This window comes from Aulonocara sp. 'chitande type north' Nkhata Bay, linkage group LG16 (assembly GCF_057382095.1).
Source record: "Aulonocara sp. 'chitande type north' Nkhata Bay isolate Kocher_YH1m ecotype deep benthic linkage group LG16, A_spYH_male_GT1.1, whole genome shotgun sequence".
In the NCBI taxonomy this organism is placed as follows: domain Eukaryota; kingdom Metazoa; phylum Chordata; class Actinopteri; order Cichliformes; family Cichlidae; genus Aulonocara; species Aulonocara sp. 'chitande type north' Nkhata Bay.
Genome location: NC_141359.1, coordinates 24,711,446 through 24,732,022, shown reverse-complemented (window position 1 = coordinate 24,732,022; position 20,577 = coordinate 24,711,446). Strand labels below are relative to the sequence as shown.

The window sequence follows — 20,577 nt, the reverse complement described above, 5'->3', positions numbered from 1 at the left end:
TTTTATTCCTAACAGCTTAAACAGTTTGTTTGTATTGTTTTCTGTATAGTGACTAAAGATGCCACTCTTATGTCTGTACATTAAATGTGTACACTCATTAGACACTTTATATGTACACCTTGCTTAAAAAAGGGTAGTAGCCCCTTTAGCCTTCAGAACTGCCTTAATTCTTTGTGGCATTGATTCAACAATGTGCTGCAAACATTTAGATTTTGGTCCATGTTGACATGATAGCGTTGCAGATTTGCAATAGATTTATCACGTGCACATTCATGATGTGAATCTCCTTTGCCACCACATCCCAAATACGTTTTGGTTTGAGATTTATTTATTTTTTAACCGTCGAGGCCTTAAAGTACAATGAAGTCATTGTTATGAGCAAGAAAGCAGTTTTAGATGATGACAGGAGTGGGAAACAGTGTGGTCTTCTGCTGCCGTAACCCGTCTGCTCCAAGGTTTGACGTGTGGAGATGCTCTCGGAGATGCTCTTCTGTTGTATTGATGTCAGCTTGAAGCGGTCTGGGCATTCTCCCTGACAGCAACAAGGCATTTATCTTTTTTTGTTTTTTTATTTTTTGCCTTTAACGTTCATTGGCAGGATAGTAGAGCAGACAGGAAAGCGGGAAATGATATGTGGGAAATGGCTTTGGCCAAATGCAAATCTGGGCCTCTGCAGTAGCCAACATGTTTTTTTGGCCCAGAGAACTGCAACTCATTGGATATTTTCACTTTTTCAGGTTATTCCCTGTAAACTCTAGGGATGGTTGCTTGGGAAAATCCAAGTACATCAGCAGTTTCTGAAATACTCAAACCAGCCTTTCTTGATGTTTCCATTTTCAGAGTTTCAGAGTTGATACAAACACCTGAAATATTTATGCTTTTTTAACTTAAATTAGATTAAAATGTACAAAATAAACCTCATGTCCTGTTAAATAAGACTTGAAACCATCGACTCAGACCATGAACTAATCAGAAACGTGTTTATTGATGTTTTAAAGCAAGTTAGCAAGTGTGCCCCTCTCCGATGGTATATTTATTTGTGAAAACAGAGAATATGCCCCCTGCTGGCTGGTATAGTGAATTAGGGCATTTTTGCACTGACTTCCTTTTTCAGATGCAGGCTGAATCTGAGCATCATCCTAAATGAAAAAAAACTCCACTGGGTGCACTTATGGCGCATGCTTAGTTATCATGTTGTCATGTGGTGTAAAGGTAATCATGAATGACTGAGCAAGCAGCATACAGTAGTATGTAAATTTACAGATATCTATCATTTAATCATTAACAGAAGATGTCTTTAAAGTGGATCTGTTGTTTTTTTCCTTATTTTTTGTCAGAGATTATTATTGTTATTATTATAAAGATCACAAGTTTCAGATAATGAGGTTAGTGCAGATATAACCAATACCTGTGAGCCACAAGCTTGGGCTTCAGTTTCCCTGATGAGAGCTGATTATCTTTAGCAGTAAGCCCCACCCACAGTCTGTCCAAACCTTCTGTTTTCACAGGACAGCCAATCAGGTCAAAGATGGCTTAAATATAGAGGGCTGCACAAAGGCCTTCTATAAGTTAATTTTTGATTAAGCTGTTCCTCATTGATTCCAAGATAACTACTTAGTATTTTATTTTACATGCTGCATTGTAAACAACTAGCAATTAAATGCTTAATTGAATAATTCTATTTGTGAAAGAAATAAAAGCGGTTTTAAACACTTTCGTTTTGGTTTTGGAGAAGAGGAGAAACTCTGGGATTTGGACTGATAGCTTGAGGTCTTCTAAACATCCTGGCTACGGCCCTGAAAGTTTTATGATTGCTGTTGATGGTGTCATAGTTTCACCTGCTTTAATAAGATCAAACGATGATTTTCACACAGTGCAGTGTTAGCCCATTTTACCCTTAATCCACAGCGCTGAGCTCCAGGTTAAGAGCTGAACGTCACCTTGCTTCGTCTCTCAGCAGGGGTCTGTTCGCTGCAGGCAAAAGAAGAGTTGTTTTTCTGGGTTTAACTGTTAGCAAAAGATGTGACCGTAATGGCAAATGATTAATCTGTGCTGTTTAAATGTAATTTCGTCTCTTTTCTGCATATTGTTATGTGAGAACTTTATAATGTACGACTTGGTAAAGTCATTGATTATAAAGTGGCACTTGAGATCTGTGCAGCCTTGACTCAGAGATGGAAAGACTAAAGTCAGGATCAAAGGAGATTCACTTCCAGCTCCAAGCTCAGGGGGAAGCAACTGGACCCCGCACGGTCTCCTTCTTACTGCCACAAAAACAGAAATGGATAAACAGTTTTCCTCCTTGAAAGCTCCTTCATTCCTCCTTCTCACTTAGCTATATATAGTAGACGCTTGAATTCTGCCCCCTCTTGTGGACAGTTTAAACAGCTTCTGGTGGAGATCAACTTTAACTCTTATTCCTTCTGGTTTTTAATCATTTGTTGTTGTTGTTGTTGTTTTATAATTCCTCCTTTTCAGGTTACACTCTCCCTGTTTAACACTTCAGCAGCTGCTTCTTAGTAAAGACCTCCTGGAAGCAGATAGGTGTATAAAGATGTGACTGAGAAGAAATGCATAAAGCTGGAAGTGAAGTGAAATGATAGCAAATTACTGAATGCTGTACATTTTTTTTAAATAATTATACATTTGCTAAAGCTTGTTTGCTTTTGATATTTGCAAAATATCAATTTTCTTCTGCTTATCCAATTTAGGGTGACAGAGGTGCTGGGGCATATCACAGGACAAGTTTTCAGTCAGTCTCTTGAGGCACCTGTTCTTTTCATTTGGAGCTATATAAATAAATTTAAACTGAAATTGAATTGTTTTAGCCCTAACCCAGAGATACAGACAAAGACTCACGTGCATGTCTTTGGTCTTTGAGAGGAAGCCAGAGTGCCCAGAGGGTATCAATGCAGGCACGAGGAGAAAATACAAACTCTACACAGAAAGGACCCCAGCCAATCGGTAGATTCAGAACCAGGAACCTTAAATTATTTGCACATTAGCTATAATTTGTATATAGAAGATTAAAAGTAGCAGCAGCCAAGGCTTCTAAAGCCTTTGTTTTAGCATTTCTGAGTTATGAAACATATCTGGATGAGAGGCTGAAGTGCCAAGTTATGAGTTAATATTAGCAAGCTTGGTTAGCAAAGTGCATCCTCAGAAACTAATTAGTGCTGAGTAGGACACAAAAAAATGCTGCATTTTCCCTCAGAACAAACTGGGACCACTTACAATCTGTTAGTATAATTAAGTACACAGCAGCATCTCAATGAGTGAATCTTGGATATACAAATTATTGCATGTCCCACAGTTTATTGGAGTTATACAGGTCCAAAACTGAGGTCATATTTTTTGGCCTTCCAGTATTAATTGATGGACTGAAGGATAACTTGGGCTCTTTAAGTTCTTTTATTGAAGCACAGATTAAAAACAGATTTTCCCACTTTGGGATGCTCTTGCACACTAATTTGAAATTCGACAGATGAATTAATACTGCGATCAAAAGCTGGTTCTTTGAGCTCAGAACCATCTCCAGACTAAAATCTTTCTTAAAACAATGAGATCTGGAAATGGTTGTATGTGATTTTGTTACATCCAGACTGAACTGCTGTAATGCACCACACTGTGGAGTTAATCAGTCAGCTCTTGCTTGTCTACAATACTCCAAAATCCAAAAGAAAAAGAGAGAGAGATTACATTACTTCAGTGTTGGCAGCCTTGTATTGGCTCTGCGTTACACAATCCAGTATAAAGGGAGACTGTTTGTGTTCATAGCCTTAAATGTTTCCACACCTGCATATGTGGTAGATACACTTCATCCATGCACTCCCTCAAGATCATTAAGGCCTGCTTCCCAGTCACTCTGTCCCATTCTTCAGTCAAAGCTTCTTTTAAAAAAGGGGGTTGTGCCTTTGCTGTCGCTGTACCAAGAATCTGGAATGATCCTCAGAAATGCGTCAACTGTGACTGTCTTTGAACCCAAGCTAAATACATGCCTTTTTGTGTTTCAAGGTCTTGGAAACAGCTGATCTGAACTGTGGTTGGCAGATAAGTTGTTACTGCACTGAACCATTTATTTAACCATAAAGCACTTTGGTTTTAAATATCCTACATAAATAAAATGTACCTACTTACTTATATTCTTGATGTTTATTAGATAATTGCCTTTAACCACAACCACACAGCCACAATCCAAGTTTATCCAATAAATCCAATTATTAGTTTGGCAGAAAGCTTAGTAATAATTTGAAATTCTTAAATGTCATATTCTTAAATGTCATATTTTTTCATAGTATGAGGACTGTAAATCTTCTTCTTTCTTTAAGTCTTGCCACAGATCATCTGCTTCCATCTCACCCAGTCCCTATTACCCCCTTCTGCCACACCAGCCCTCTGCATGTCCTCCTCCACTACATCCATGAACCTTTTAGCATTAGCATGATGTAGAGTTAAAGTGGTCAATGATGCTTTAGACATGGACATGTGGATATTGTTAAAGTTCAAGCAATTCAACTTCCCCTGCCTGTAGTTGTAGGTTATTCCGGCCCTGACTGTCTTCAGGGAAGTCAGAGCTGGGCAGCTGTAGGCTTCTTAAAGCCTTTTCCACAGACTGTAATGGAGCTGTCCAGTGCTGAAAACACCACAGTCTCAAAAACAGTTTTTATAGATCGTGACACAGCGTGTGATGTGACCTTTAATCGGTTTCAAGATGATCCATCATCAGAAGAACAAGGATAACAAATCTCCCAGAATCCAGGAGTGGGTGATCTTTGCTCCTGATTGGCCGCCTCGTGCGTGTCCACTCATGTCCCGTGCCTTCACGTATGACGGTGACGTGTTCCAGATTAATGGGCCAGTTTATAATTAGATTCATGGAGTATTTCTGGAAATAGACCACTTGTGCTGGGCTCCTGGAGTACCCATTCTTGGTTTCTCACTGCCACCTTGTGGATTTTTCGCCCGTGTCAGCGCGCCGCTGGTGTCGTAGGTTACATCTTCACCGCTCAGCACCGATCTGTCTGCACAGAAAGTGTGGAAATAAGATGTTTGTGACAGCTCTATGTTCTGCATTTAATCACACGTGGCGTTGGGACTGCTCGGCGTGGCTTCTTATTGATTCCCCGTTCGATGTGCTGAAATAGAAGAATCCCTCGTGGTGTTCGTGGGGTTCTAACAAATAAATAAATAAACAAGAGCAACAAAATGAGTGTTTCAGGCTCGTGATTGTGTCGCTTTGTGTGATGCCCTCTTGTTTTTTTCCACAAGAGCAAAAAAAAAAAAAGCAGCGCTCCCCCCTCCTCCCCCCTTTAAAGATCCTGATCCCTCCTCATGCTCACGGAATCAAACTTCAACTCCATGTTCGTGACTAGGATTCAGACCAGAGCTGTATAGATCCGGAGACAAGCAACCCCCCCACAGACCCCAAAAAAGTGGCTCTTTAGGGGGCCGAAAGCGGCGCCATTCAGTGTCACACCTGCAGACTGCTCTGCTGCCTCACAGATATGCTGCACCACTGGAGGTAGCACCGTGAGTCATCCGTGCGCAGTGACAAAAGAAAGACAAAGCTCGCTTTAAATGTCAGCAAATCAAAGTCTCATCAACACAAGCAAGGTCACCTTGTGTCGGATCTAACGGAGAGCCGGGACTCGGGTCTATTGTTTCTTCTTCGTCTTGTTTGAGTGGAAGAGCGCGGCAGGCTCTCGTCCAGGATTCAGTTTAGGCACAAAAAAATTTTCTTTTTCTTTTTTGGACTGTACCTGTTCACCTGGACACACATAGGCGCGGTAAGTAGCTTCATTCTTCATTTTCAGGGTTTACTGTAGGAAGCCAGCACGCAACAAAAGTCTCCTTTATTGCCATCGATGCTCTAACAGGTGTTTTTATAAAGCGGGAGAAGTTCCTTTGACACTTCTAGGTTTAAATTACACGTTGGCCCAGTTTGCACGCAAATTGCACGTATTTGTATTTGTTATTTTTGAAAAGGTTTCGAATATAAAAATAATATTTGAATATTTAATAACCGCATGGGGGGAGGGAATGAAGATGCACGTCGTCTATTTCCGTGGGTTGACTTTAACCTGGGCCGGTGAGAGGAATGATCACCTTGAACTAATATTTGTCATTGATATTAGTGTGGCTCAAGCTAATGACTGATTACCAATAAGGCCATGATATTAATTGGAGAAAGTATAAATAAATAAATAAATAATAGTATTAATATTATTATTATTATTATATTATTTGCATTTTTTTTTACTTTCGGCCTAACATCCAGAAACAATATGGTTAAATGTTTTACATTTTTAATAGCTTAGCCAGAATAATTAGGGTTATTAATAAGCTCTGTTGTGGTAAAAAAATAACCATCATTCAGATCTCCTGAGCAGTGAGCGATGTTACTGAAATGATGTGATTCTGTCAGAAAGGGTTTAATTAAATAGTTAACTGTTAGTTGTGCGTAAACGTAAAGTGGTAATGTTTTAGTTATACATTTATTTTTGTAGCTTGGGCTGAGAATTTGAAGCCCCAAATCAACTTGTTAGAGAGACTGTGCCCTTGTCGTCCAGAGTCTCCAAGTTGAGCATCTCTTTCAGTGTTAAAGAGGAAGAGGCACATTTTTGTTTTTTAAGTCATACACGCGGTATTGTTTCTGTTCCCCTGTCATTGGATAGCCCAGAGACAGCTTTGGGAGGGGAATAAAGGAGAAAAAAAAAGTGACCAGGCTTTTTGAGGTGAGGACTTTGGCACAGGGTCTCGGGAGTGATGGCGGCGTCTGCACCCTCCTCTTCTGGCGGCGATCCGGATCCCAACTCGACAAATTTACGGCCACCGGGCTCAAGTAGGTCCATTACAGATAAAATGCTATTTCACGTGTGCTATTTACTTTGTGGGCAATGCCATTAATCATTTTCATCGAGGGAGGGAGAGAAAGAGAGAGTGCGGGTGGTGGTGGTGGAGGAGGGGGAGGGGGGGGGGGGGGGTGGAGAAAGAAAGAGAAAAATTCCGCTGCCATTTGCGAGAGAGAGAGAGAGAGAGCTTCCTTCGCCACAAATCACCGCTGCATTTCATTCACCATACGGTCCCCTCACCCCCACCCTCCACCCCTCCCGGCATCTGCGTGGCAGACCAGTGCTGCTGTCAGAAAATGATGTCCTCTACTAACATCACACTGCAGGCGATTAGCCTGGAAGACAAGCCCGGAGGAGCACCACCGGATTTATTATTATTATTATTATTATTATTATTATTATTAATTTTATGTTTTTACTCATTTCTAAATTAAAGTGCCTTCATGGAATAATAGAAATTGCGTCTGAAGTTGCTGTTAAAAGCCTGCCCTAATAAATTGCTCCTAATGGCACACTTGAGCGCTGTAGCCTTCGATAAAGGGCACTGTGCAGTCATTTCACTGGCAGCGGTTATACAAGCACGAGTCTGGGGTCTAAAATCATGTAACAGGTGTAGACGTGAAATAAGCACAGATGCTGGTGAATTTAAGGTTTTGCTGTGTTTCTTCCAGTCCTGTGTGATCTTGGATAACCTGTAGGAATGGCTTTGCGCGTGCAGTATATGTGTCTCTAATGCACTGCGCTGGTTGCTTCACATTAGGCCCATGCATTGCCTGGCTTTTCTATATATCTGCACGTCTGCAAATGTATTGTGTGCTTTTAATCCTATATGAAAATGCTTGTTCAGCCTGTTTTTATTTATTTATTTATTTATTTTTCATTTTTCTATTTTTCTTTTCTCTGTCTCATTTCTACTGGCTTGGGGGGGGGGGGTGTCTGTTAAAGTGCGTCCAGTGAGCTGAGCCCAGCGATGATTTATCTAATGAGCCAAAGCAAGGGTTAAATTGGGATGTGGGAATGGGACCGATCACCACCTCCTCCTCCTATCTCCCCACTCCTACCACCCCACCCCTGCACTCCCTCCTCCCCTAAATTGCTGTGTTTTTCTTTTTTTTTCTCGAGGATTTCGCCTTTGCTTCCCATCCAAGGTGCCCCATCCCCTCTCTGGCTGGAAGCACTTGATAACACAGTAATTCTCTATCTGTCACTGGCCGGCAGGCTCATGTCTACCCACGCTTGCATTTTTAACCAGCATCTTTTCACTCAATCAGGCTGGCATGGGATCAAAGAGCTAATTAATTTTAAGTCCTTGCCCAGGTCATGAACGGTGACAGGCGCTGAAAATACAGCACTGCCCACCAGAGTGCGGCTAAATGTTAAAATACTCCAAAGAAACTATTTCTTTTGCTTTAGCATTCTTCATCATTCTCATTTTCTTCTCATCATTTATTTTCATGTGTAACTGTTCAAGCTAAAAAATAAATAAATGCATTCAAAATGAAAGAGTGCATTTCTTTCTGTGAGGCCGTCTCTAATAGTTTTCCCTCCTTTAAATGTCAGGTTATGATGCTTGGTGTGGAGTTGCGCATGGCTGTACTAGAAAATTGGGGATGAAAATATGTGGTAAGTTCGCCCTTTTTTTCCAATATTATATTTTTTTCTGAATAAATCTGCATCTCTCAATGATCGAAGCTAATATTCTACAAACATGACTGTAGGCTTCACGGCCTGCATCGTTTTACTCGCGGCTCGTTTGGAAACAGCGCTGATTGCTGCTCTAATTAGATTTTTAATTCCCTTCCTCGCGAAAAAAAAACCCCGCAAGACTAACCAGCATTATGCAGTTTATTAAATTACCCCCACCCCCCAATATCATCTCGCCATTTTACACAAAATGGGAAAAAATGCTTCAGCTGCCAAAAACCCATCAATTGATGCCCGAGTCAGAGCTGATGAAATTAAAGAGGGAATTATGCGGGATGGATTTTCCGATTTCCACCTTCAGAGTCCATTTGAGCCTGACACTAACTACCAAGGACAGTTACCATACTGGTGAATGACACGCACCAGTGCGCGCTACAATTATTTTTTGGTATCTTTCACCGACACGTTTTACTGGTTTTTGTTATGGTCATTAAATAGAATCCACAACTACGCGCCAAAATAGAGAAAGAAACACAAAAACAACGATTTCTTATTTAGAATTAAAGTAAGACTGTAAATGTCAGAGGTTTTTAGCTGTATTATTTTATTTGTATTCATATATTCGTATGAATGTATGACTACTTGTGTTCTCCGCTGCACAGTAAAGTGCACAACGTGTCTTAATAAGAATTTACATCCACTAAACGACAGCCATTTGTTTTTGCCTGGCTGGAGTTTGGTGCTGATGTCACTGGCTTCAACCTCCCAGAGAGGTATCAAACCCCACCCGTCCGTGAATAGGACAGAATGGGAGCCTCTTCTCATTCAAAATAAAGGCAGAGAAAGGACAGAGCGAGAGAGAAAGCGGGAGAGACGAGATAAACTGGAGAAACACGAAAACAGAAGTACTCGTTATTGTGCATGTTATAGTGGGGAAAGCTGCAGCTCTCATCATGTTTGGGAAGTGTTTTCATCCTCCGGACTCCCCTTCTTCATATTTAGGATTCCTGCAGAAGAACAACAATCTGGAGGAGAGGAGCAGGATTGTGAGTTCCTTCAAGGAGCGCACAGCCAAGAACCTGCTGTCCTGCGATAACAGCGGCGGAGAGGCGCGTTTCAGGCGAACAGAGTCCGACTTCTCCAATCTGTACGCCAGAGGTAGGCTTAAAATACAAAGAAAACCCGTATGTTCGTTATATTTTAACATCATCATTATATATTAGGCCTAAATTCACCCATAAACCTGTGGGAAATTCTTGGATTCTTGTGCAAGAATAATTTTCTCAAAAATGTCTTTATTGAATTTGATGGTTTAAGAAAATGAAAACATAAAAGTAATAAGTTGTAGGGAGATCCTGAGGTTTCCAAAAAATAAAAATAAAATTGTAAAACATGTAAAAATCAGAAAGAATAATTAAAAAAAACAAACAAAACACAAATGAATGCAGATGACCTTTGTCATTTTTTAGAGCTGCTACCTGCCAAAAATGGAGAGGAGCCAACCATGCAGTTCTTGCTGGAGGTCGTGGAAATCCTCACCAGCTACATCCGGAAGACCTTTGACAGGTCTACCAAGGTCCTGGACTTCCACCATCCCCACCAGCTGCTGGAGGGCATCGAGGGCTTCAACCTGGAGCTCTCTGACCAGCCTGAGTCTCTGGAGCAGATCCTAGTGGATTGCAGAGACACGCTAAAATATGGAGTGAGAACAGGTATGAGGCCTGCAGGCTGTAGTGCTAATCAATAACTTTCATTAACTCACACAAATTCTTAGATAATAAAGTGTTTTCTGAGTATCTTTATTGCATCTTCATCAATCGCAGGTCACCCCAGGTTCTTTAACCAGCTCTCCACCGGATTAGATATTGTGGGGTTGGCAGGAGAGTGGCTTACATCTACAGCCAACACTAATATGTGAGTACTCCAATACAGCCGGGATCAGCGCAATAAAAATGTGATGTTTTTGAAGTTATTAGGTTCATTAGATTCAGCCTATTTTAAAGCTCTTTTTTTTGTACTCACTGTTTTTAATGGCCCATGAAGAGAGAGGCTCCCAGTAAGAGGAATACTTCAAGGGACATACAGTAATTACTGTGTTTGGCAGAGGAATGCCCAGCATGCTCTAATAGATTGTCAGTCAAGCAAGAAAATAAAGAGCACAAAAGAAGACATTCAGATGGCTACTCACTGGCAGTATTGTCGATGTTGTCCTGCGCTTAGGCTGTGGTCACATAATTCAGCCCTGCAGGCAAACTAAATTGCATATTGATTTGCATTCACAGTTTACATGTTGTCTTTGTTCCATGTGCTGCTGGTTCCTGTGACATAACAATGCCGGGAGAGAAAAATGAGTCTTTTCCCTTCACAGGATCGGTACAGCAGCCATTATTGGGGCTCTGCTCAGTTTTGCTATAGTGCAATCAATCCTGAACGTGAGTTCTAAATGACTCTTTGTCAGAGAAGACTGTGCCGGTGGTCGCAGTCAGGGCTGTAGTCTGTGGACATGTTGGACTGCATTACGTCATACTTTATAGACTGAGAAGAATGAGTGGTGTTTTGCCACCTAATGCGTTCAAAGGGGAAGGAACAAAACATACCATACATAGCAATAGTGCTGCATTTGCATGCATCAGCGTAAAATAAAAAAGATGAGCGATTAGTTTTGTTGGTAATTTCTGCAAAATCTAGCCGATGAATAAAATAACAGGTGGAAATACTTAAACATTGCAGGTCTGTTTATCAGAGCTGGAAGGTCTGAGGGATGTCTGATCAAATCAGTATTGTACATTGTACCAATGTAACAGGGCGAGCTGTATCACTGAGCACCCCAACAAACAGGACTCACAAATCAGTGTCATACTGAAAATGTTACCAAGCTTAGTGAATATGTTCATATAGAGCACGGTTAGATTTCTGTCCACAAATGAAGTTATGCAAGAAAACAAATTTTTATAAAGCAAACATCACAAATTTCTCAGTCCCATTCCAGATATTTATATTTACTGACATCTTCAATACACTCAACGTTAATGGATACATGTCAGTGCACCTGTTTGATCTGCAGTCAAATATCATTTATTTATATAGGAGAAAAAGGACACCTTTATTATTCCTAAGGGGAAATTTATTGTAAAAAAAACAACAAAAACAAAACATCAAACGGGTATTAAATATTCAAAAAAGCAACAGTATGAAATTACTTTTTCCAGTCTATTTTTCCTGCATGTTGGAATACAGAGACATAAACAAGTTAAACTCCTTTGATAGAGGGAGGCTAGGATCAGCCGGGAGGTCATTCGGGGTCACAGTGTAATGATACCTTAAAGTCTCTTATTGGTTTTTTTTTTAGGTTTAGTGACCCGAACGAGCTGAGAATATAATAAAACATTCTCATAAAAGTGCTATCGACATGAAAACGACAAAGCTTGTGATAAAACTACATGTGCTGGTGATTTTTGAACTTCAGGTAGACATCATCCACCTGAACGTCAAAGGTCAGCTTATGTAGAAATCTGTCATGATCCCGAGAAGTGCCGAAGATGAGACGTGCAGAAGCGTCGGATGCCTGGTTTGATTTTAGCCATGGACCTTGTTTCCTGTCTCCTATTAGAAATTAAATGATCTTTAAAAAGAAAAAGAAAAAGTGCTTTTACATTACATTACAATCTCACTGTTAAATGGCAATACATGCATCTATCAGCTAAAACCACTTATATACTAAACAGACGAGGAAGGTTGGCAGCATGGACAAGTCATCTGTGAATCACACTGCTTGCACTCCAGATGAAAATTGGACTTTGCTTGTGATTAAGCTACATAAAAAAGCCGACAGAGGGTTGTAAAAAATGGCTGTTGACATAACTTAATTGTTCATTAAGGTCTTATAGATCAGTCCATTGTTAAGAACAAATTATGGGTTGCCAAACTGAAAAATCCCTTTGCCTCATTGGTCAGCTTAGTTATTCTCCTTCAGCACAATAAATGACGGCAATTTTCTTTTTTTTTAAAAGTTTATAACCGATCTGTCATCATTTCTGAGCGGAGCTCATCCTTCACAACAGATTATCTAGAGATTAGTGGAGCTTTTAGAGGGTAATAGATGTGAAGGTTTATAGTAGACTAATGCTTTTCAAAGTCTTCTTCCCTCTCATTGGTTGAGACATCAGTCCATCATGTGGCTTTTAAAAAGTACCCTCACCTTTTGTGTTGCTAACAACACCCCTGTGGAGGAGTTGAACCCACGGGTGGAGGTTGCTTACACACTAATTTACCTTTATTAATTACTCTATCAACCCTAATTACCCCTGGCAGATATTGACTGACACTAATAGACTGACAATCACATCCTGGTCTTACATAATCAGAATGAGTGAGCCTCGTCTGCATGAACGAATCTGACTTGTTTATGTTTTTCCCCCTTCATGTTGCCATGGGTCTATACATGTTGAAGATGCTGTGAGTTACAGTGTGACATACTGCAATGTTCCTAATGATTTAGTTACTGTCTTTACATGAATGGATAGATGTTTGTGCAAGCAGAAGAATACTGGTTTGGAGAATTTGGATGAGTCTTTTTGTGCTGCAATTCCAAATTGGCTGTGTGCTTCTTTGAGGTTGTTGGTTTTCATCTTGTTTCGTTATATGACAAATCTTATACAGTCAGGGTGAAGAGAAAGTACACCTTCTTTCAGTTACAAAATTTTAATAACTTCAATTTCAACATGAGGTCTGGACTTTGACCGGTCCTTTGCAGCATCTTGATTCTTTTCTTTTTTACCCATTCTGTTGTAACTTGTCAATTTAGGCCAAACCTTAGGTGCTGGAGCGATAGCCTCACATTTGTCTTTAGAATACTTTGGAGGAGTTTGTGTTGGACTATGTTTGACAAACCTAAATCCTTACCCCTCCACATCCATGCTTGACAGTTGGTATGAGGCGTTTGTGTTGAAGTCTTGTGATTTGTTCAAATCGAACTTTGCAAACCTAGGACACATTGCCATGTTCTTTGGTCACCAGGAGAGGCTTTTTCTTGGCAACCCTTCCAAACCATACTTGTTCAGTCTTTTCCTAATTGTACTATCATGAAGTTTAACATTTAACATGCTACCCATAGCCTGTAGAGTCTGAGATGTAGCTCTCTGTGGGGGGTTTTAAGTTTGTCTGAGCATTGTGTGGTCTGACCTCTGGGTGAATTCGTCCACTCCTTATAACCCCTGATGGGCACATATTGGTCTTATCCTTCCAGAGCTGCAAAATTTCCGCTTAAGATGATCTGCTGTGGTGACCCCTAAAGGCTAAAAGAAGAAGAAGAGCTTTATGGCATACAAAAATAAGATGAATTTCATATTGTTTTTAAGCAGCAGCCAAGTGCTGGCATCTCCAACAACCGTTTTTTCACCCCATGAGTATAACAGATGACTACTTTCCTTTAAAAAATACTCTTTGTTCTGACCAAGACTGGCCCTTTCAGTGTCACCAAAAATTAACTTACTGCTCATGCTGTATACAATTAAAGTATCCAAATGCACTTCATGCTGCCCCTCACCTCACAACTGAGCTGATGTTTTGTTTTTTAATCTAATACTGTCCATCTCTAAAACATTAATTAGAGTTAAAGACTGTGCTACATTTTTAAGTGGAAATCAAACAGCCGGGTTTCATTTACATGTAGCTCTTCAAGTTCTCTGCTTTTGGTTTGGTTCAGGTTCACCTATGAGATCGCCCCCGTTTTTGTGCTAATGGAGCAGCTGACTCTGAAAAAAATGAGAGAGATTGTTGGCTGGCCAGATGGAGAGGGTGATGGGATATTTTCTCCAGGTAAAATCTCAACCAATGATCAACCTCCAATGGAAGCACATGTGCATGAAAACAGTAAAAATGCAATCATCAAACTATACTCATGATGCAAAGTGTCCCATTTTAAAGACAAAAGAAACAGACATTGGGATTATAAAATTACAAATGTGTAAAAAAATAAAAGGTGAGGTTAGTATTAACTGCTTCATATACAGCTGGCTGCTTTACCATTATCAATGTATCATAATTATTTTTAAGTATGTGAATCTACAAAGTTATTAGTAACTGTCAGGGACAAATAAAGAAAGTAGTAGAAGAAGTTTTGCCATATTATCACATATGTAGCAAATTTTTAAGCCATGTTTTGATTCTGCAGGTGGAGCAATTTCCAACATGTACAGTGTGATGATTGCCAGATACAAGTTCTTCCCAGAAGTGAAGACCAAAGGCATGGCAGCTGCACCCAGACTGGTCCTCTTCACCTCAGAGCATGTTAGTCAAACACTAACGGTGTCACTGAATATTAACATCTCACCACCGGAGCATATTTACATTAGGTGGGCAAATAAATATCAGCATCATAGTGATGAGTGATGAACTCCTGTCCCTGCAGAGCCACTACTCCATCAAGAAAGCAAGCGCAGCTCTGGGCTTCGGAACAGAGAACCTGATCCTTTTGAACACAGATGACAGGTTTGTTTTGTTATTTAACCTACCTGCACATAGTTTAGGAAAAATATTTAACATCTAGATGAGATACTACTGCATATCCTCTTCTTTTCCAGAGGGAGAGTCATTCCTGATGACTTAGAAGCCAAAGTAATAGAGGCCAAGCGAAAGGTAAATGTCTGCAGCAATGACTCAGATATCGCCCTGCTAACATTTTTATTCCCTCTGTTCAGCTACTGCTTAAAATAAGAAACACTTACATGAGCTGCAGAATTTGCTTGTAGCAAAGAAAACACTCGGTATGCTGGAGCAGTGAGGCTATTTCAATAAAGTTAATGCTTCTGTCTGTTCACATACGACGCTCCCTCTGCTTTTAAGTATCTCTTTCCTTCAAAGGCAAAGTGATGCGTAGACTAGAAGAAATGGGGAAGCAATTTTGCCCCAACAATAGGTGCAGATGGAAAGAGAGCGTCATTTGAGCAACGTGTTTTAGCCGATCTCTTTGATGTCAACAATCAGGCAGAAAGAAAAGAACATAACAACCTGAATTCAACCAAGAATTGTCTTTTTTTGTTGTTGTGTGTGCTGTGCCTTTGCATCGTAGGGGTATGTTCCACTGTTTGTGACTGCCACCGCTGGTACCACCGTCTACGGAGCCTTTGATCCCATCAATGAAATTGCCGACATCTGTGAAAAGTACAATATGTGGCTTCATGTGGATGTAAGAGAATATTGATCTCCAAGGAAAAAATGAACACAAAGCTGTACAAATCAGCAGTCTGCTGTGGCATTATGATCAATATCAATATGTTCAGTGTTATTACCATGTTGTGACCTGTGCAGGGTGCGTGGGGAGGAGGTTTGCTGATGTCCAGGAAACACAGACACAAGCTGAATGGAGTGGAGAGGTAAATGAACACATCGCCTAAACTTGCAAACACGGGTTTAGACGAATTTCTTGCACATCTGCTTCACTACTCAGCCTGTAAAAAGCAGCATCTTTTCTATATTATTTAAGACAGTCATTTTGTCTAATGAGCACAAATCAAGAGCTTGCCTACCAGGCGTTTTCAAGCTGCATATAATGAGAAAAAAATCTCAACACTCTAATTTAACAAAGGAAGCACACTTTACTCAAAACACACAAAGAGAAAGACAAGAGTCAGGCGATAAGAGGGCCAAAACAAGAATCTGAATGCCTTGTGAAGCACGACAAGCAAAAAAAAAAACCCAAAAGTTCTGGATAGCTGTTTCATGACGATCTCAGCTATGTCGTGTTAGTGAAAAGAGGCATTCTTGGTGACCTCGTTTATTCTTTCAGCCACTTAAAAAATTTAGGTGCTGGAAATTATGTAACTTTGAGCTTTTCAGAGAAGACCAGCAGGCCAGAATATACAGGCACATACAGATGAGTAGCATATATTGTGATAAATGTGATCAAATTTACAGAGAGAGAAAATAATGAGGTGCAGAGCCTTAAGACAGCCCATATGTCTTTTTCTTTCTTTTTTTGAGTATTATATGTTCTGTCATTGAGAATTTTAAACATTCCTGTCTCAATAAGATGTAAGAAGAGTGCAAGTCCTAAAAAAAACAGGCAAAGATTTTGAAAAATGTTTCAAAACTTGTCAAAAGAGGCACTGTCTGGCATTCAAGAAGTATTTTTTATTTGCTTTTTGGGAAAGTTTGACAATAGTTGCATCGAACATAAATAGGCAAACCCAGAGAGACACATCAGTAATTTCAAAGATACTAAGAGACACCATTTGATTGAAATCAGTGTCTTTAGTAGAGTGTGTTTCTTTGGCCAGAGAGGAAACTGGAAAATCTGTATTTTAGTCTTAAGCCAAGAGTGCAATCTGTTCTCAGCTCCAGCTACAGATTGCAGACTCCATATTTCAAAATGCAAACATGCAAAATTATTACATTCAAATCTTGAGAGGGTCGGTGTCGTTTTACCTTTCACTACCAGACTCCATAAGCACACACACACACATTTCCACACCCTCACAGAGCTGTGTTTACTGTTTCAATATCTCTGCAGGGCCAACTCAGTCACCTGGAACCCTCACAAGATGATGGGAGTGCCACTGCAGTGCTCTGCCATTCTAGTCAGAGAGCGGGTGAGTATGTGTTTGTTTCACTTTCCTGCTCCGCACCATACCACCTCTGCACACACAAACGAATCTGTGCACTTTCACCAAAACCATCTTGTTCATGTCTCATCACGATCGCTTCCGTTGCAGGGACTGTTACAAGGCTGCAACTCTATGTGTGCTGGATACCTCTTCCAGCCAGACAAACAGTACGACGTTACATACGACACCGGTGACAAAGCCATTCAGTGTGGGCGGCATGTCGATATCTTCAAGTTCTGGCTGATGTGGAAGGCAAAGGTGTGCTTTAATCTGCAGGGCTTCTGTCAGCTTTGCTGCCATATGCAGAAGCAGATGGTAACAGCTTCTTTTTTTCCCCTTACAGGGAACAGTAGGATTTGAGCAGCATATTGATAAGTGCCTGGATCTGTCAGCCTACCTCTACAATAAAATCAAAAACAGAGAGGGATTCAAGATGGTGTTCAAAGGAGAGGTGAGATGACTGTTTCCACAGCAAACATTTTAAAAATGAACATCCAGAGATTCCCTGCAGCGCTAACTCGAACAGATGAAAAATGTCTGTGCTTTATTTTATCCGAGTTTTCTGCTCCACAAAAGATATTTTTCATTTGTGATGAATAACCGCAATAATTCAGCACTTGATGCCTTAATTTGGTTTTGGGATTGATTGGGTCGCTTTGCTTTGCTGACATGTTGACAAGAAACGCTGAAAATACAGAAGGCAGCTTTTTATCAGCACTCATTACAAATGTTGTTCCCATTTTCTCTTATCAGCCGCAGCACACTAATGTCTGCTTCTGGTACATTCCACCGAGCCTGCGCAGTTTACCTGATGGTGAAGAGAGACGTCAGAGGTTGCACAAGGTAATTACTCCTCAATCTGCAGCTCCCCTGCTCTCTTAGATTGATTTACGCACCACTTTTCTGCCAGGTTTTATGGATTCATAAAGTCAAATATGAATATGTATACATATACATTTGCTTTGAATGTATTCTCTCATTGACCACTTTGTTAGGTACACCTTGCCAGTACCAAGTTGGTCAGTCTTTTACTTTCAGAACTGGATTAATTAATTGTAGTGTAGATTCAACAGGGTGCTGGAAACATTCCTCAGTGATCTTGGTCCATATTGATGAGAACACACGGTCGACTTTTCAGCTGAACATCATTGATGTGATTGAGATCTGGTGACTGTGGAGTGAACTCGTTGCCATGTTCAAGAAGCCAGCTTGAGATGATTTGATGACTTTGACTGTTCTTTAGCAACAACAGCCTGAACCAGCCATACGAGACAGAATGGATCTATGCTTTAATTTTATTTACACAAGATTCTGACTCTACCGTCTGAATGCTGCAGCACAAATTCATCCTAGTGTGGTCTTCTGCTGCTGTAGCCCATGTGCTTTGTGGTTCAACATGCTGTGTATTCAGAAATGCTCTTCTGCATACCTTGGTTGTAATGAGTGGTTATTTATTTTAGTGGTCACTGTTGCTTTCCTACCATCTTGAAGCAGTCTGGTCATTCTCCTCTGACGTTTGGCCTCAAGAAGATATTTTCACTCACTGGATATTTTTGGTGTTTTTGACCATTCCCGGTGAATTCTGGAGATCGTTATGTGGGAACATTATTTGTTTCTGAAATACTCAGATTAGCCCATGTGGCACCAAGAAACATGCAACATTTAAAGTCACTTAAATCGCCTTTGTTTGTCATTCTGATGCTCTGTTTGAAAATTCAGCATGTCGTCGTGACAATGTCTACATGCCTAATGCACTGAGTAGCTGCAATGTGATTGGCTGATTATATAGGTGGTGTGGCAGGTTAGTGTTTTGATCATTCTGAACTTTTTTTTTTTTTTTTTTTTTTTTTTTTTTTTTTGCAACAGGTGGCTCCGAAGATCAAAGCAATGATGATGGAGTCTGGCACTACGATGGTGGGTTACCAGCCACAAGGAGATAAGGTCAACTTCTTTCGCATGGTCATCTCCAACCCTGCCGCCACCAGGTCAGACATCGATTTCCTGGTCGAGGAGATTGAGCGACTGGGGCATGACTTGTAAGAGTCATACCTGTATTTTTTTTCTTAACATTTTGTCTTTTCCAACTCTGGAGAGACTCAGGCTTGGCTTCGTATCCCGTCTATCTCCTCAAGACATATAGAGATGTTGCTTATGGGTCTTTTCTGCTAATGCACAACAAATAATAACGCCATGCCCTGTGTGTTTCTGTCTCTTGTCTTTTGCAACCGTGACATATACTTAACATATTTGCACAACAGGTTCTCTGAGTGAAAAGGTTTAAGAACAGTGGTATTCTTGATAAAAACATACATGAAGAGGAGATGAAGCTGAGTTTAACATGGGTTACTTTTTCAATGAAATATGCAATAGCAAGAATGTCTGAACACTTGATGATTCTGTATATAGCTGCTATGAAAAATGAAAGACTGGTCAGGATCTAAAATTTAAATATTTTTTTCACAGATGACAGTTCGGGGCGCTATATAGTATATATGTACTATATGTGATAATTATCATTCGATAAAAGGTAAATATTAAGACAGTTGCACCATGACATTTTAGCTAATATTTCCCTTTGATATACACAAGTGGGAATATATATAACACAGTCACTGTAACAGGTTCTGTACTTGGTTGCTGTGTTTTTAGAATTTTTTGTGTAGATTGTGTAAAGTACTGTTACATTGCCTTTGTGCCAAATGTGTCCTAGTTTTACAGTGAGAAAATCCTATATGTAAATCAACCATATGTTATGTGGTAGCTACATGACTTTATTTATATTGAGAGATTATAATTGTGAATAGGTTGTCTGCTATTTGTAACCTGCCTTCCTTCCTTTTTGGGAAACGCTGCTGTATTATATCGCAATGTTTTGAATAACAGTCATGTCTTTTAGTGTATTTGTGAACCAAAGAAGAGTTATGAATATGTACATGTTCCTTGTTCTCCCTTACAGAGAGACTCAGATGTTTATATAAGAGTACTTCATTTAATGCCTTTAACTTTAGTGCAATCAGTGTTGTGTAACCGTGCAATGTCATTGTGATTCACTGACTGGCAGTGTGGCCACTACTGCCGGTGCTTTGTTAATGATAAAAAAGCACAATGCTAAACCTTGATCGTGGGGCAGCTTTGATTCGAGGGACACATGATTGTCTGTATTATAATGTGTGGAGTGGAGTAAAAGTATAATATGCAAACTTTTGTCTGTCTGAACGTCGTCGCCATAGGAATGTTTTTGTGTTGAGAAATGGGGATTGTTTATCATAGTATGTTTTGCCTGAACAATGAAGTGCACAGTGTTTGCTACTATAACAAGCCTTATTAAACAACTGTACACTCCCGAATTAGAGGGACGCAATGTCTCTTGTCATATTCAATGTAAGTACTTTGGCAAATCATTTGCAAAGTATTACTGGTGTATCTACAAGGCTAATAAAAACACAAGCTTTAGGGTGTCTGTGATCACAGTTCTTTGT

The 20,577-nt window shown here is 40.1% G+C and overlaps 1 protein-coding gene across 4 annotated transcripts in view; it reads left to right on the top strand.

Annotated features, from left to right (window-relative positions):
- The window catches only part of LOC147311611 (glutamate decarboxylase 1-like), a 22,363-nt gene extending 1,786 nt beyond the window's left edge, over positions 1-20,577 (top strand). Inside the window, exons 1-17 of one of the 4 annotated variants that reach the window (XM_086266422.1) lie at positions 4,303-5,786; positions 6,675-6,841; positions 8,412-8,474; positions 9,498-9,653; positions 9,965-10,207; positions 10,319-10,409; positions 14,200-14,312; positions 14,668-14,783; positions 14,905-14,984; positions 15,077-15,131; positions 15,565-15,681; positions 15,804-15,868; positions 17,005-17,083; positions 17,207-17,356; positions 17,442-17,549; positions 17,852-17,941; positions 18,965-20,576. In XM_086266422.1, the coding sequence (XP_086122548.1) occupies positions 6,766-6,841; positions 8,412-8,474; positions 9,498-9,653; positions 9,965-10,207; positions 10,319-10,409; positions 14,200-14,312; positions 14,668-14,783; positions 14,905-14,984; positions 15,077-15,131; positions 15,565-15,681; positions 15,804-15,868; positions 17,005-17,083; positions 17,207-17,356; positions 17,442-17,549; positions 17,852-17,941; positions 18,965-19,138 (1,776 nt within the window). In that variant the 5' untranslated portion in view covers positions 4,303-5,786; positions 6,675-6,765 and the 3' untranslated portion in view covers positions 19,139-20,576. Of the gene's footprint in view, positions 1-4,302; positions 6,842-8,411; positions 8,475-9,203; positions 9,401-9,497; positions 9,654-9,964; positions 10,208-10,318; positions 10,410-14,199; positions 14,313-14,667; positions 14,784-14,904; positions 14,985-15,076; positions 15,132-15,564; positions 15,682-15,803; positions 15,869-17,004; positions 17,084-17,206; positions 17,357-17,441; positions 17,550-17,851; positions 17,942-18,964 lie in introns of those variants that run through there. The other 3 variants (XM_086266425.1, XM_086266424.1, XM_086266426.1) reach the window with 3 other exon arrangements.